The 16,256-nt window shown below is 36.8% G+C and overlaps 2 protein-coding genes across 7 annotated transcripts in view; both read left to right on the top strand.

The window, feature by feature from the left end:
- LOC134811711 (phosphatidylinositol 4-phosphate 5-kinase type-1 alpha-like) overlaps positions 1-16,000 on the top strand; it is a 102,103-nt gene extending 86,103 nt beyond the window's left edge. For 2 of the 6 annotated variants that reach the window (XM_063818742.1, XM_063818738.1), the window contains 13 exons: positions 2,939-3,028; positions 7,862-7,992; positions 9,580-9,697; positions 9,916-10,068; positions 10,269-10,505; positions 10,908-11,096; positions 11,201-11,298; positions 12,049-12,204; positions 12,745-12,825; positions 13,326-13,456; positions 13,642-13,784; positions 13,911-14,096; positions 14,571-16,000. In XM_063818742.1, the coding sequence (XP_063674812.1) occupies positions 2,939-3,028; positions 7,862-7,992; positions 9,580-9,697; positions 9,916-10,068; positions 10,269-10,505; positions 10,908-11,096; positions 11,201-11,298; positions 12,049-12,204; positions 12,745-12,825; positions 13,326-13,456; positions 13,642-13,784; positions 13,911-14,096; positions 14,571-14,576 (1,719 nt within the window). In that variant the 3' untranslated portion in view covers positions 14,577-16,000. Of the gene's footprint in view, positions 1-2,938; positions 3,029-7,861; positions 7,993-9,579; positions 9,698-9,915; positions 10,069-10,268; positions 10,506-10,907; positions 11,097-11,200; positions 11,299-12,048; positions 12,205-12,744; positions 12,826-13,325; positions 13,457-13,641; positions 13,785-13,910; positions 14,106-14,570 lie in introns of all 6 variants that reach the window. The other 4 variants (XM_063818741.1, XM_063818736.1, XM_063818740.1 and 1 more) reach the window with 3 other exon arrangements.
- Positions 8,369-9,388, top strand: LOC134811953 (serine/threonine-protein kinase pim-2-like). Its single transcript, XM_063819121.1, has one exon. It carries the CDS (start codon positions 8,534-8,536, stop codon positions 9,386-9,388), a length of 855 nt encoding a protein of 284 aa, XP_063675191.1. The 5' UTR covers positions 8,369-8,533.
- Positions 16,001-16,256: the final 256 nt, after the last annotated feature.

Raw genomic sequence — 16,256 nt, 5'->3', positions numbered from 1 at the left:
ATTGTGTTTAAGCCACTTACCGATAATTACATCTGTAATTAGACTAATTAGAATAATATGATAGTTTAAATTTGAAATTAGTTGGAAATGCTGCTAATTTCCGTAATGTAGCCTAATGTTTTACCAATAAACCAGTGCTTATATTCTTGCTTTGACCTCCCTGAAAGTTGTATACAAGTTGGAGAAGCCTGGCGCCTGTTCTCTAGTTGTAACATGATATAATGTACTCTACCCAAGATCATATTACACTGAATCACATTCTCTACAACAACTCAACAATCCAGCTTCAACAAGTATAACAACACTGCGCTCTGAAACTCTTGTTACATCTATTTACAGATGACATGTTACACACACGTACATGATACATTACATCAAGCCTAATATAAACTGTGTTCTAATGGGAGGGGGGGGGGGGGGGGGGTGAACCCCATACTCATTTATTCTTTAACTTTTTCGTCAAATGGGAATGGGCATTGCTGTTTTTAAGGCTTTGTACATTGGGCAAAGCCTTAAAAACAGCTAAATCTTGAGTTGTGATGAAAATAAACATCACCAATCACAAATCTGTCCTCTAATTAGCAAGCACAGCTATATTTCAACTCAATAAGAGTATGGCATCAAAAATATTGATTTCTTTATTTTTCGATTTCGACCGAAAAATTGTGAAAATAATGCCCATTTTGCTTCTTTCTTCTTAAACTTTTGTTCAAATGGGTATGGGCAACGTTGGCCCCCCTCCTTCAATGTACAACTACAGGTTTTCATGATGTTGGAGGAGTACATTTGTAATATTTTCATAATATGTCTGCATAATGAGGTCTCGTAAAACACAAACAATATGATAATATTAACTACAATTGAACACAATGGTAGAGGTCGCCCTGTGACTTACACAAAATGAGTAACTTTCAGCATTAGACATTATATTATATATTATTATGGGCCACTAAGATTAAGTATTGTAGATAAGAGCTACAATTGTATTGTTTCGTCTTGTCATGAATTTTGCATACTATTCCACTGCACTAAATAAAGTAGCTCTTCCTTATTTTAATTGTATATTTAAAGAATAATTAATTAATATTGTCCGGTACATATTTGCAAAGGAACTGTACGGATGGTCTTCGGCAGTATCCAGATAGCCCGACTCGTGTTCACTGTTCGTGAACACGTGTCCATGTCGGGTTATCTGGTCGGCATATGATATTATATATTTAAGGGCTTAATATTGCCATACTAATTCTCGCTTGAATGACTTAAATGTATTTTGAAAGGGTATATTTCTAATATAATCGAAGTGTGTAATAAATGTTAGAATTAATTAATTAATTAATTTACAGTGTATTAATATCTACCAGTACCATACTTATTACTTAATCGCTGATCAGGTGTCTCTGTTATCTTTCATATTATTTAGTTTTGACGGTAATAAGTTAATTTCTTATCTCCTTTCATGTTACCTCATCAGTTGTCCTAAATCTTTAGAACGTGTAATTTTATTTTTGCTTTTGTCGCTCTGTTGTAAGATAATCTACCATTGATAAAGTGCCGGATTATAGTATAGCGACAAAATAAAAACTAAAATTGTGATATAAGAAAGTGACAGATTTAAGAGGTTGTTTGGTACGAGGTAAACAAATGTGGACAATGGCCCCATTTTGTAATCCATTAGAAAGTTAGAAGTATCATCTTCTGTAAAATACTTTCTTTAGAAACAATATAAATTTTTGTAGCAAAAATATTCATCACCTTCGTTCCCATATCTAACATCACATATAAAGATATAAGACCAAACTATGAAGAAAGTCAGCGCCTCTTAATAACCTTACAGTATATCTACCTAACTCACACACCACTGTGTAGTGTGTACAATGCATTATGTCAGTGTAACAATGTAGTTGTATACATTATCATTTATCAAAGCTCTATGATATATGTATAATTATTCGATATCACACCGGGTATTTCTTCACCTAGCAGATAGTGTCGGAACGGTGATACGTTAGTGCTTATATTTAATACTTGAATAGTAACACGTGGACTCATATTAATAAATATAATGATGGTGATATTTGAAAAGGTGATATTAAATTATGTGTTCGATCCCGTGGGCCTCCCATTGAAATTAAATAGAAATCATCTGTCGAAATTGATTCATATTATACTGTGGCCAGGTGTAAATATTAATATTATTATATGCGATTTTATTGAATACGTGTTCAATCAATAACTTAATTTCTAACATCAACACATTGAACCTGTCTAAAGAGCATGTACGTAATTGTACATTGAGCACATTTGTTGTTTACATAAACTTTACCGTCAAGTTGCCGTATTTGTGCACGCCACAACTTTGCAGCGTGAGAATAGTTTTATATTCTTTTAATTGGTCGTCCGTTATATCGATCATGTGTAACGTTGCCGAATAATTAATTATGCACATCATATTTGATTATCTGTATTATCCGAAAATTTATCGCTGGTCCAATGGAATAATTCTGTGTTTTGTAAATGTACAGGGTATGGTAAAATGTATTGTATTATTAATAGTGTTCAGTATAGTATGTATATACTGAATCCGTAAAAATTGATGATACATTTATGTGTGTAATTCATCGAAAGACGAAATACCTATCTACTAGATCATTCTACATGATGATAAAAACTAAAGTCAAACATGACGAAGCTTTTTGACGAACAAATTATTCTATGAAGCAATCATCAACGTGACATTTTGAATTTTTGAAAACGTGTTACTTTAACCGTTACTGAAAGTTCCATATTCCAAAAGTGTATTATAAGCTCACTGTTGTGTGACCTAATATATTCAACTTTATTTCCGTCATAATCCTATTCTTGTCCAGCCACTCCCTATTAATATTATAAGTGTAAAGTGATTCCCTTTCAATGTAAATAATACAACAAACTGTTTCAGGAGAGAGGAGAGCGGGGTCCAGGACAGAAACACAAGAAAATAGGGCATCGCAGAGTCGACAGCAACACTGGAGCTGTCTCTTATAAGAAGGTTTGTGCCATTAGGTTTGTGCCATTAGCATCCTAAATTGTTGATTGATAAACGATGTTGTAACTTGTTTGAAAAATCTTCGCTGATTGGTAGTTTTTGTTTTTATGCTAGTCAGTAGTCATTTGTCACTGTTTTATGTAACACTGTGTCTCTCTATACAGTGAACATGTTTATAGCATTATTGGCCGTTCCTTTCCCCCGAAATGATAAATAAATAAACAATAAAAACTCTATTTTTATATGTAATACAGTTAATTTATCGTTCATCCGAGAATCACATTATAAAGAGTTGTAACTGTAATCTAGAAGGCGGTCCTGCCTGCAAATAAAGAAACTTTTACTCTGAAACCATAATTAAAGTTACAGAGTTCTTACAAGGACTCGGTAGTTAAAAACTGAACAGAAATAAGGAAGTACTCAGTGTATATATGTATTATGACGCAGTGAAACTATCGGACTACGATGTATGGGGACTTGCCACCCCATGGCAAGTGGCAACATTAAAATATATTGACTATGATAGTTTTATATACTAACTTTTCTGCATAATTAGACTTAATTACTGAATTATTATTGACTTTTATTTCGTTATAAATGCCGAAAACGGGAAAAAATACACGTCTGTTGCTAGGAAACCAGCTGTGGTTGCTATGTTGACCATTGCAATCTACAGAACTTAGATTCCACCACTTCCTAATTTGTGTTGATTTATGTACAAGAAACCTTGTACATAAATTAATATAAATATAAGTTAATTATCTTAATTAAGGTTTTTGAATTATCCAAGAAGATCATTGCGTGCGTGCGTGCGTGCGTGCGTGCGTGCGTGCGTGCATGCGTGCGTGCGTGCGTGCGTGCGTGCGTGCGTGCGTGCGTGCGTGCGTGCGTGCGTGCGTGTATATGGAAAAATTGTGTTAGTATACATTGTACAATGTACATACTAACGACACTACATTGTACTAATGTATATATAGTGTACTATATATAGAGTATAATATAGTGTAGGGTGTGAAGTGTGGATATGATAAAACCAGTTCGTACTTCGTACCATGGCTTAGCTAAACACCACTTATCAGCTCTCTTGTATCTCAAGGAATGACCTCATTTGTGATTTGAGTGTCTACAACATAGTGCCTACAACTCATTCGGGAAAGATCTGGATCTAGAAGGCAGAGCCAGAGAGCCGGGCCCCATATTGTATTATTGTATTCTAGATCAGTTCTTTTTTTAGGTGCCTTGTACATGTACAGTGGGCTGCCATATGTCTTGGTCATTTCTAATAATGACAATACAAACAGTGTTAAACCGATAATTTTCATTGAACCATAACTCCGCTTCCGAGAAATTTGCGCACTGAACGACCAAAACATATGGCACCTCAAAATTCTCAATCGTGAAGAATCTGAAAATGTGTAGACGTATTATAAATATATAGGTCAGGGGCCTGGTTGGTATGAACATTAGAAAAGATATGAAAATGAAAAGAAAAAGTGTTAGAAAAAATCTAGAAATCCTGCTCATGTTTAAGGATTAATGCAGCAGAACTGATATTTGCAAAGAGTAGATACTTGTTCGTAAACGCTTTAACAGGAGTTCGGTTAATTAAAACAGGCCTTTGTAATCGGAATATCTTGACAGACATAATTATATATTATATATAAAATATTTGCAATAATTAGACCAATCTTTATAATTCAATTACTGAAAATAAAAGTCAACACAGCATTGTTTATAAATTGTTTCGCTGTCTGGATGTCTGATTTCCTTGTTTTCGTCACTTTCCCGCAAATTTCTTAGTTAACTGATCCATGATCTTTGACATATTCTTCTTAATCTTTATTAATATCTGTTCCTGTTTCTAGCAAACGTTTCAACTTATTTCTACCAAAATTATTCAACCTACTCACCACTTCCTACCTACTCACAAGTTGCTTATAAACAAAGCCAACTGGTTGTACTGAACTAGGTTTAAGCTACATATGATAATATTCACATTAACTTACTCAATAATGTATTTCAATACTGTGGACACATCTGTAATCACGCATGTATTATTGTACTTAAGTCATCAGTCATCAACTAGTCGCTGTCACAAAACTAAGAAAGAACTAACAACTTTTCTGTGTGAATTTGTTAAAAATGTGGAATCGTACGATTGAAAAACTCGTAATATAACCCGAAATCACATGTTCTGATATTAACTACAATTACAACTATTACGTACTGTGTCACTGTATATGGTGCTGTCAATACTCAATATGAAATATCAGTACATGTCTACTCCCACTACCTAATTATGACTACACAGTATACATGCCTTCCTCTGCATGTCAGTGTCACGCCTCCATTTATGAACCGATTGGTACAATTACTCTGGGTCAAATTCCAACTTAACTATTAGACAAAACCGTGGTCTGCGACTGTATAATTGCATTAGTGTAACCTCTGCTTTAGTATTTACCATACTATTGAAATTATTCATACAGCCCGATCAAATGCGATGGCATGAAAACTGTATGTGTCCGTTGGGAAACAGATTTAAAAGTTGAGCGTAATTACACTTGCAAGACAACATTTGACACCCAGCATGAGCTGCTAAGTTTTGCAAATTGTGCCCGGAGGTTTTGTGCATACCAGCGCGATGGTCTCTAATTATTATATATCTTGTAAAGCCCTGGATCTACGCCACCGGAAGGTCTTCTTGAACGGATCGACGGAGCGCGCTGTTGTCGTTAGCGTGAACAAATGTCGAGATATTAAGCAGTAAGCGTGATATAAAGTGTTGTGATGGCGCGGCATGCTGTGGTATAGTAGGCCGTGATACAACAATTGTCGTTCTGTATGTACCGGCATGGTAAATGTACAGTGACGTTAGGTTAACGTGTCGTGTGAAGTAACTCTCAAGTGTTTAATGCTTTTAGAGCGGTATAATGCATACTAATTTCAAGATCAAGCACACTGAATTACTCTTACTATAACAGTATGGCACCGTGCCAATAGATTCACGCACTTGGATCTGTCGACTTATCAAATCTGTAAATGAAGCAGTTTGTAATTTACAGCTTTGATGGTTTACTAATGTCAGCGAGATAAACACAGGAATTTTAAACCAAAACAGAAACTTGTTTTTTGTAGTCCTTAGTCCGGCTAACAGATGTAACGTTGGTACGTAATAACATATTATAGCAGTAAGTAGTACACTTGTTGGTTTGTTTGTTAGTGAGTTTACCCACAAGTAGTACAATTGTTTACCAGGTATTATGTTGAAAGCAACAATATATTCCATGTGGCTTTATCTAGCAGACTCTTCATGTTTTCCTTCCAGTTGAAATAAGTCATGTGTGGTATCTACTTTTTTTACAAATTGAGGCCTCGGCAATGAAATAGAGTGTCCCACTATATTAACGGAGGAAATTATACTAAGAGTTTTCACTTATCACTTTATCTCAAGGTTAATTTTATTGTTAGACAGTGACAGGCAACTATTATGAACAACTTTACAAATCAAAAAGTTACCTAATAAATCTAAAAATGAAGATAATCCCCCTCCCTAGCTAAGGGAGTTCTTTTAAATGATTGGTCATCAATTATAGATTAGCTGTTGTGGAATTTAGAAAAATCACCTTTTCGGGACGCCATAAACTGAACCTTGTTGCTCGATAAGGTCCATAGCATCTCTGGTTCGAATGCTATCGTGTTGAATCATTCTCCGTCATGTTCATAAAGATAGTCGTTTGGCTCTTCATATTCCTTAGAATACATGATTATTGTTCATGCACTACGAAGTTTGGGAACTTTTCGAAAAAATCCACTAATTTTCGTCTATCTATTTCGGTTTAGCTGACGTAATCGAATATTTCAATATTAGCTGCCTGCAGCTGGTGCTCTTTGCAGTTAACAATTTATATTGCGTAACCCTAGCAGAACTGGTATCTTAAGCAAATATTCAGCCCAAATTTGGACATACTTAAACCGTTCCTGAGAAATCATAAAGCTCGCTTCAAAGTTTAGTGATTTTCAGTAATAATGGACTCACGTGGAAGACTGTCAAGTTCGCACTCCACCGTCCAGATAATTGGTTCATTCCTTCTGAGTGTAAACAAATCTTGTCATTAATTAATTGCTCTGCGTTCAAGAATACATAATGTTGACATTTTGCGTAGACATCGCATCACATCTTTCACCTTTGGCCAAATTATGCCAAACAAATTTACATTCCATCAAAGTCAAAGATAATTCAGGTATTTAGGGCTTAAGTCTATCGACCTGCTAATTTTGCTTTCGAGAGATCAATTTGCTTTTAATTTTAATTGTTAGTACACAGCGGTCCTGCTTCCACGCTTTTGTCTCAAAATCGAAGAAACTCACCTTCCTGTATATTTGACGTGCTATGTTTCTTATTCAATCAATATAATAGTAGCGTGCTCCCCCTGGATCAACCCCGTATGGCTGTACACGCAGACCTAGCAGCATCTCCTTTGTATATTTTTCTAAAGAAGTGAAGCCGAATCTTCTATATATGGTAAAAAAAAGCTCGAGCTGGGTACTTTTTAGAGCGATCGAGAGCATGCAACACAATGCAGCAGTGTGGCACTTTATTTTTTCTGGTTCTTTGTAAAAACACTCGACAGTTTGTGATGCCCCCAACCAGAAAGGTTTGTTGTTGTCTGGTGCAAATTAAAACACGTTTTTTGTACAATACACCGCAAGTTTAAGATGTTTAACTACTTTTGTTGTGTAGCGGTTTGTAACATTTGGTTTTAACTCTCATTCGTGCGAAGGGCTACTGTTTTAAATGGTTTGATTGCATGACCTGACTTTTGAAATTTTCAGATCCCGGCCAGCGGGCTGATGGAGGCACTGCAGATTGGCATCGGACACTCCATCGGTTCTATAACCCCACAAGAAGCTCGAGATATACTTATGAAAGATTTCAGTGAACTGGAAATCGTACATTTTCCTGCGTGAGTACCTTCAATAGACTTAGCTTTTGTTAAGTTTGGAGCTTATGCTTATTTTTCGTAATCTCTACTGTTGGGTATTTTGTATTGATGCAGTTGTGCAATACTCATGTACCCTTGTGCGTGGAGATACATCAAACTCTTAAAAATGGTGTCAGCAATGTCCATTGAGATGAGGTTTTAGAGGCTTCACTTTCTTACCTGGATAGACTTATAAACCTTAATGCTATTTGGAATATATTAGTCTATGCCACTCAAGTGGAAGCCTACCCCCTAGATGCAACCAAAATAATATCAGTACCATATCTTGTTATCAGTGTTTTGCCCTGGTCTCAGATGTAGTTGAGATAGTGGCACCCCTCTCCGAGCGGCGATATCACGTGATATCACGTGTTCCGGTGCTCCGTCACTTATCGTCACTCCACGATCCAACAAGCTCGGCGGTGTCAAGATTATATTAGACATTATACTCGGGCTACTGAATTATCTATTCAATTGTTTACTTTCAACTTCTACCCTTATCAATCCTACATCTACTTTTAACATGGGAAACGTATGCCGAGCTACGAAGTGCAGTCAAGTTATCGACCCAGTATCCACATTTGACGAGAGGTATACCCTGATTGACCGCATTGGAGAAGGAGGATTCGGAGAAGTCTACACCTGCTTGGAAACTGAAAGTGGATCTACCTTTGCTGCCAAACTTGTCACCAACTCCCGAGTTACAGAATGGAGCAAGTCTGACGTGGAACGAGTCCCGATGGAGGTGAAAGCCATGGCTTCCTGTGATCATCCTAACATCATCAAGCTTCTTGACTACTTCATCTATCAGAGACATTCGGTCATTGTGATGGAAAAACCCCTCGACTCAGCGGATCTGTTCAACTACACAGCCTACCTTGGTGGAGTATCAGAAACAGAAACCCGAAATATAATGAAACAGCTAATTGAAGCCGTGTGGTACCTTCACTACGATGCTAGGATCGTCCACAGGGATATCAAACCGGAGAACGTACTTGTTGACGTCCGTACCAAGTCCTGCAAGCTGATAGATTTTGGAGCTGCTACCTGGTTTCATCCTAATACTTACACGGAATTCTCTGGCACCAGACTATACGCTCCTCCTGAGGCACTTCTTACTGGTAAATACAAAGCTGAAACCCTGACTACCTGGTCTCTTGGAGCTACCCTCTACTTTACCCTCTTTTCTAGACTACCCTTCCCCAACGAGCAAGCTATAGTGGACTGTACCATACGCCTTCCTTCAAATTGCTCCCTCTCTCCAGATTGCCTTCTGTTCCTGCAATCCTGTCTTCACCCCAATCCTGCTCGACGACCCTCTGCTGATGGACTACTGAAACACCCCTGGCTAGCAAACATTGGATTCTTCCTCCAATAAACATTCCAACTATGGGATGTCTTTTATAATGATGATTGATGTATTTTGATTAATATTTGATTAATAATTGAATTTATTATGATCAGCTATGTCTTTAAATGCATTTGACGGAAAGTAAGCAAATTAACTTTATTTAGAATAAAGTATGACGTTGTGAAGTGACAGGATGGTAATGAAGTGTTATTCCTCAGGTTGGGCACCTCAACGACGCCAGCACATAGATGTAAAGACTTCATTTTTAAAACATACGCCGCTCGAGCTTTCAAGAAATTCCGAAAGGAATTTAGTATTGAAGCCGACGATTTTTTAGTGAGCTTAACTTTGACTTATGACCTTCATTGATTGCGTATGACTTTCTTTGTCCATTTACATATTTGACAACCAACACATCACCACGATTGTCAATTTCGCAAACCGCACCAAACGCTTAATTGTGCCGGAAGACCATATCATGGTCCAGCCTCTCTTTAAAAAAATGTATTCACAATCATATTTTAGGCATTTCCTAAAAACCAGATCCATTTCAGGTATCATTGTGTACACATAGGTTAAAAGAGTTGTCCAATCCTGGTGCTAGCGGATCGCTATTCTTTTTATCACACGACGACAACTTTATTATTAAAACAATTACTCGTAAAGAAGCGATATTCTTGCAGAAACTTTTACCAGGATACTATCTTGTAAGTTTAATTGGCTAGAAGTTAATGACTTAGGTACAGTAATTATTATTGTACTTTTTTTCCTGGTTACTTAGAAATACTCATACGAACTGCTATGTAAATTTCCTGTTCCAAAAATACTTATGTTTGTTAGATTGAGATTGGAATTAAAGTTTTAACTAATATTTGCACTTGTTCTAATTCCACATATTTTTTTTCAGAATTTAACACAGAATAAAAAGACGACGCTGCCCTGTTTTTACGGTTCGTTCCAGTATGAGAGTATGGGTAAAACCATTCGAATCTGTATTATGAACAACATCCTTCCATCTAATATAAAGTATCACGAAAAATACGATCTAAAGGGCTCGATGTTTAAGCGGCAAGCTAATCATAAAGAAAGGACGAAGGCCTCTCCAACGCTCAAAGATTTAGATTTTTTAGAAGAGCATCCGGGAGTAAGTTTTCACGGGAAAAGTTTTCCATAAGTTGATTCTTTCCAAACTATCGAGCTTCACTGTTGATAATCCAATACAATCAATATGTATTTAAGTTAGTTTTGCTAGATAATTGTCTCCATCTATTTTATATTCGGGCTTTTGGTAACGATGATGATTACTATATGTTATAATTAAAGTTTTAATTTTTTCTGAATAGATTTGTATTTGAGATGATTTAGCTGTTTGTTGCTGGATATTTTCACCTCACCCTTTAGAACCGCTCTGACATGGTTAGTACCTGACACTTGTGTCAGTTGCTCATCATATGGGCGGTATACATTATACAAGCACATTATTTCATTTCATTTAATTTCATTTCATTTCATAACCTAAAAGAGCTCTACCAAGATCTTTTTCCAGGGTTTGATTTTAGAACCGGATTTATACGATGATCTGAAGAGAACTTTAGAACGAGATATTCGTGTTTTGGAGAGTTTCAGGATAATGGACTACTCCCTCTTGTTGGGTATCCACAACATTTCTCTCAATAAACAGGAGACCCTTAAATCTCGGAAACCCAACTTGGAAACCAGGCCATACTCTGACCAGGTAAGAATCGTAATTCGTCAGTATTTTAATTCGAACGAATTTTTATGGGCCAACTCGGTGACCAAATTTAATAAGTCGAAGGAGTTATAAATCTTGAACCTTAGGAGATAGGTTACGATCAAGACTACGCAAAACAAGTACTCGATAGAATCGGTAGTAAGCGTCTGAAAGATAATTGGAAACAAGACGACAGTATACCCCAGTAAGTATTACTAGAATCATTACTTTTAGCTAATTGTCTCTTCCTTTAACTACCAGGCTTGCCACTATAACCCTACCATTTGCCCCATTCTCTGTAACGTATACTCCGTACCCTATCCCCATGCAACGCTATGCCGATAATCTCTTTCCCCGTCTATTTTCCACTTATTTACCCACGCCATGACATAAAATCTTTCAAGTTGGGCCAATGTCAGCATTGCCATTACGCTATAAAATAGCATGTTAACAGTGTGGCCAAAATTCCGTGGACCCCTTGGCATTCTGATCTTAACACAATAGCTAGTTATCTACATAGTTGCTGTAAATGTAGCTTTCGCCTGGTGGCTGGTTTCGAAATGATGTCAATAAATTAATCCTAGTTGGTTTACAAAGCAAGAATTGCCTTATCTATGACGCTGGTTAATATTAACGAAATATGTATTGTATGCATATTTATCAACATCATGTAATATATTTATTTTAACATATAATTTGTTTAACGAACATTGGGGGACATTAACATTAATTATACATTAATTATACTACATTAATTCTACTCTCCATTTAAAGATGTTATGGCATGGGAAGGCTATATTGCAGCTATTCAACTTAAAACATTTATTTCTATAAAATTGGCTGTTACGTATAGCACTCTCGTGAGCAAGCTAGAATTCTTTCTGAAGGACTCGAGTTCAACTAGTTACCCAACTAGCCGAGGAGCTTGCTTCTAAACTGTTGGTATTCGTTCCAGAACCGTACCTCCTCCGCCACCAGAAGAGCCCAAGCCGGTGCCGCGCTTGGTGCAAAATAAAAAACGCCGGAAGGCCCGGTCCGCTGACGCAGGGGGTAGTGCCGCTGAGCGCGCTCAAAGAGCTGCAGTGTCCACTTCCAGCTTCAGGCGGTTCAAGTAATTAACCCGATCACTAAAGCACGATAAGTCTAGTACCGCATTTTAGGGTGCAGCATGGTTTTCTTTGCAAGTTGATGTTCGGTTGATGTAATGATGTATATTCTTGTGTTATTAATAGCATCTCCTGTCTGTGTTGAAAGTGCACGTTCGCCTGTCAGTCTACTTCATATTTTTTAACTGTTGGGTTTTGAATGTGTGGAAACAAGAATGTTATTATAAGATTTTCTGCCCTGTAAGTGTACAAATATTCGATGACCGTCGTATTTCTGCAGATTTCTTTTATCTTTCACTTTTATCTGTGATTATGATTATCACTATTTATGATGTTCCTTATTCGATCGGCACGTCTTTTAGCATCTCAATTTAACTATTTTGTAGTTGCCATGACCTTACAAATTGTCCTTTCTTTCTTGTTTAAAATAATATGATGTACAGAATTTTAAGAAATGTTTTCGATATAAATTGTACATTATAAATGTAATTTAATCCTGAATCTTACATTGTGAGATTCCTGATTTTTCAAGACACTTATTTCAGCGGTGGAACGCTGGCTGTTAACGAACGAGGTGAACAATGTCTTATTTTCTTGGGAATCATCGACATTCTTCAGAGTTACCGGTAGGTCGCTGCTTCAACAGTTTAAAGTATAAATTCTTCTTCATTGGGGAACTGACGTTAATAACCAGAGTTAAATTGTTAGTATGATAATTGATATGTCGGTAACACAAACATCATTTAGTGAGTCATGCGAGCGTTCATCCAGTGCACACTACTGCTTCTGCGCTCGGCTACTTAAATTTGATATTGATATTCATATTATAGGCGCTTGTAATTAAAGCATTATGTAGTTATTACGAAATTAGTTTGATGGCAATGTCAAATGTCAATAACGGTTACGTATTCAAAAAATAATCATCAGCAAACCATTTAAATTCAAATCAATTCAATCCAATCCCTATAAATTCTATTCCAATTACTTGAAATTTGTATTCGACTTGAAATGATCGGATTATTACTCGGCCCCGCTGAGAACCCGGCGTAACAAACGGTTATTTAGATTTTCCTCGAAAGAATTTAAAGCTGTGACAAAAATAATTCCTGACGTCCCCCTCCTTTAGACTCCTCAAAAAGATGGAACATTCGTGGAAGTCCATTATAACGGATGGAGACACTGTGTCAGTCCATAGACCAGGCTTTTACGCTGAACGATTTAAAAACTTTTGCTTTGATCGTGTTTTCAAGCGAGGAGGTAAGAAAATAATTTGCAAGTGTTCCTGAGAATATAGTTCTGAGAATAAACATAGAGATATTAGAGGAATATGACAAATTCAAGAATGAATTGGTCCTTCTTTTTTGAGAGGTCTTGAAAAATGATTACCTGTTTGAGATAAATGCTTAAACTTCTGATAACACATCCTTATCTCATTATTTCAGACGATTCTTCACCTCAAGTTCGACGCCAGAAGTCTGGAATCCGACGACAGACGTCTCGAACGGGCAACTCAAATATGGTCAATAATCCAGTTCCCAGAGCCAAGCCTAAGGAAACTGTAAGCGCAGAGCCATCTCCTGTTATCGTAAGTTTGGCAGATATGATTTCAACAGTTGTTGAGAATATCGATAATAAATCAGAATTAAGTCAAACAAACCAAGCCTGATGACCCGCCTCTTGTATAATGCCATTCGACAAAGGTTGTTTTCAGGAACCAACTGACGATGCACCAGGACCCTCAAAAGAGCCTGACGAGCAACCAGCTCCCAGTGTTATAAAGTCCTCTCAACCTGCTTCCAGCGAACCTGCTGACGCTGTAGAGCTGGAAAGCGTGTCCATTAGTTTAGATAAGAGTAAGGAGGAAAACAATCACACAGCGGAGTTGCGGACTGTTTTAGTAAGTCCTGTGAGTATGTGACGAAATCTCGCTGTTCCACAATCCACAGCACGTGGTGTTACACGTGGCGTTACACGTGGCGTTACACGTGGTGTTACACGTGGTGTTACACTCGCTGTTACACTTGCTGTTCTACTGGCCTAGCTGTGACATGTTATTTCAAAAGTGCTGTTAAACGTGTTGTTACATATTATTGTGATGTAAGATTTTTCTGTGTGTTTGGAAATTGAAAGTGTTGGTTCCAGCTCGTGGAGATATTGCATGCTCCGCAGTAGTTTATTTTTTTCTGTCCTGTTTCGAGCTGTGAATATGTCTATTTTTGGATGTGTCCGTAGTTTTTTCTTTTCACCATGATGCTCAACTAATTTCCACTAATACTTCATAAGTATATTAAGTAATAATTAATCAGCTCAACTTCATTAAATTGATTAATTAACCGTTCTCCTTTAATGTTTTCTAACCCACCATTGCCAGGTGTGAGGAACTGACTAGCTTTAATGATAGCGAGAAGACATCGCCTCCCCAGCAATGTCCTGACACACTCCACTATTAGCTCCCATTTAATTGCACAGCCCGTGAGCAACAACTGTAGTTTACTACGTGAACTCAAATTAGAATTCAATAGTTAATGTAAGTACTGTAGACTTGTCGTATATTATAATACGCGTTTTGTGTTCCATATAATATAACTTATATGGTTAAATAATTAAACTCGATAAATTTGATGATGATATGAGTTTAACGTGTTTTAGAGTTGCAATGAGATGTATAATGTTTGATTAATGATTATACTGTAACGGGGAATGCTTTATGTGGTCGTGTGTGGCTTACCTCAGCGTTGGTTTTCACTGCTAATTATTTACTCGATTACTTAATTAATTGCGTAATTAACTGTGTTCGTGAGATGCTGTAAATTAGGTCCTCTCTTAACTTGCTTAATGCTTATAACCGAGTTTAACAAAACGTTAATTGATTGAATCTGTTGCAAGTTCTGTCATATATCAGGTATTACGTTTTATTTGCCTATTGCCTATTAGTTTTAACCACAGTTTCCAACCAACTGATAAGCAACATTATATCCTCAAGATCTGATGGTGCATATTTCAGGCTGACACTTTCAAGTTGAGATCATTTAACCCTCTGAATCTGATTTAAGTTAAACATTTTATGTTTTTTTACCTCTTTAACGTCTCTTACAATTGAGCTTGGAAACATCGTACATCCATGAAATGTCGGATTTTTGGTGATATTACGGGACATTATTTTTTGACACTTCAAATTTTTTGCTGGACAACTTTTGTATTACATTTTTGCTGTTGGGTCTCTTCGAAATAAAAAACACTGAAGAAAAAGTGCACTACACCTTTGATTCTTTGTTACAAATTTTCTGTGATCAACTTTCTTGGTTTTTTATTTTATTTTCACTCTTACAAAATACGTAGGAACGCCGAACGACATTAGCTCTTCTGTAAGATCATCTCGGAACCATCATAATTTCGATGTGTGTTCCATGAAGTAGGAGACTATGAATAGATGTGATTATCTTTGGTTTTTCGAACATTGTGTTATTGTATGATGTATCTAGATTTTAAATTCTGGAACGAAAGTTCATATTATGCATGGTAATATTGGTTTGAGGCCTGCGTACACAGCTTTCGCGGAGGTTCAAAACATTTTGCAACATTCAAAGATACACATTTAGGTAACTCACCAGGAGATGAAAGTGCTGTATTTTACTACGTATTGGAACAGTTTTGAGTTGAACATTTTTAAAATAGATATGATTCGAAATATGTATCTCGCGTCTGACCGTCAAAGTACATTATAATAATTGACTTTGCAGTTGAATTCAGAATTTGTAATATTTTTATTCGTATCACACGGTTTTGTTTTAGAGATGTTTAAAAACTGTCGTTTCATTGTTTTGGAGAGGAAGGGGTCATTCTGGGGAGGGATTTTCAAACGAGAAAGAGTTCAAATAATTAGAGGCTCGGCTGGTGCGGGAGGGAGATCGAGTTCAAAGAGGAAGAGGCCGGAAGCAGAGGGTAACAAGTCTTACTCGGAGAATGATTGTCATACGTTGTATGACCCGCCGCGCACGAGTGCGCGGCTCCTCCTGTATCGTCGAAACTCTACAGTGAAGCGACAGTGGGGGTCACC

The sequence above is a fragment of the Bolinopsis microptera genome, chromosome 2 (genome assembly GCF_026151205.1).
Source record: "Bolinopsis microptera isolate Bmic1 chromosome 2, MBARI_Bmic_1.0, whole genome shotgun sequence".
In the NCBI taxonomy this organism is placed as follows: Eukaryota; Metazoa; Ctenophora; class Tentaculata; order Lobata; family Bolinopsidae; genus Bolinopsis; species Bolinopsis microptera.
Note: the sequence above shows the minus strand (reverse complement) of the source record. Positions and strands in the feature narration are given on the sequence as shown.

Excerpts from the sequence above, each read along its gene's own strand:
- LOC134811953 (XM_063819121.1), top strand. The coding sequence starts at position 8,534 with ATGGGAAACGTATGCCGAGCTACGAAGTGCAGTCAAGTTATCGACCCA.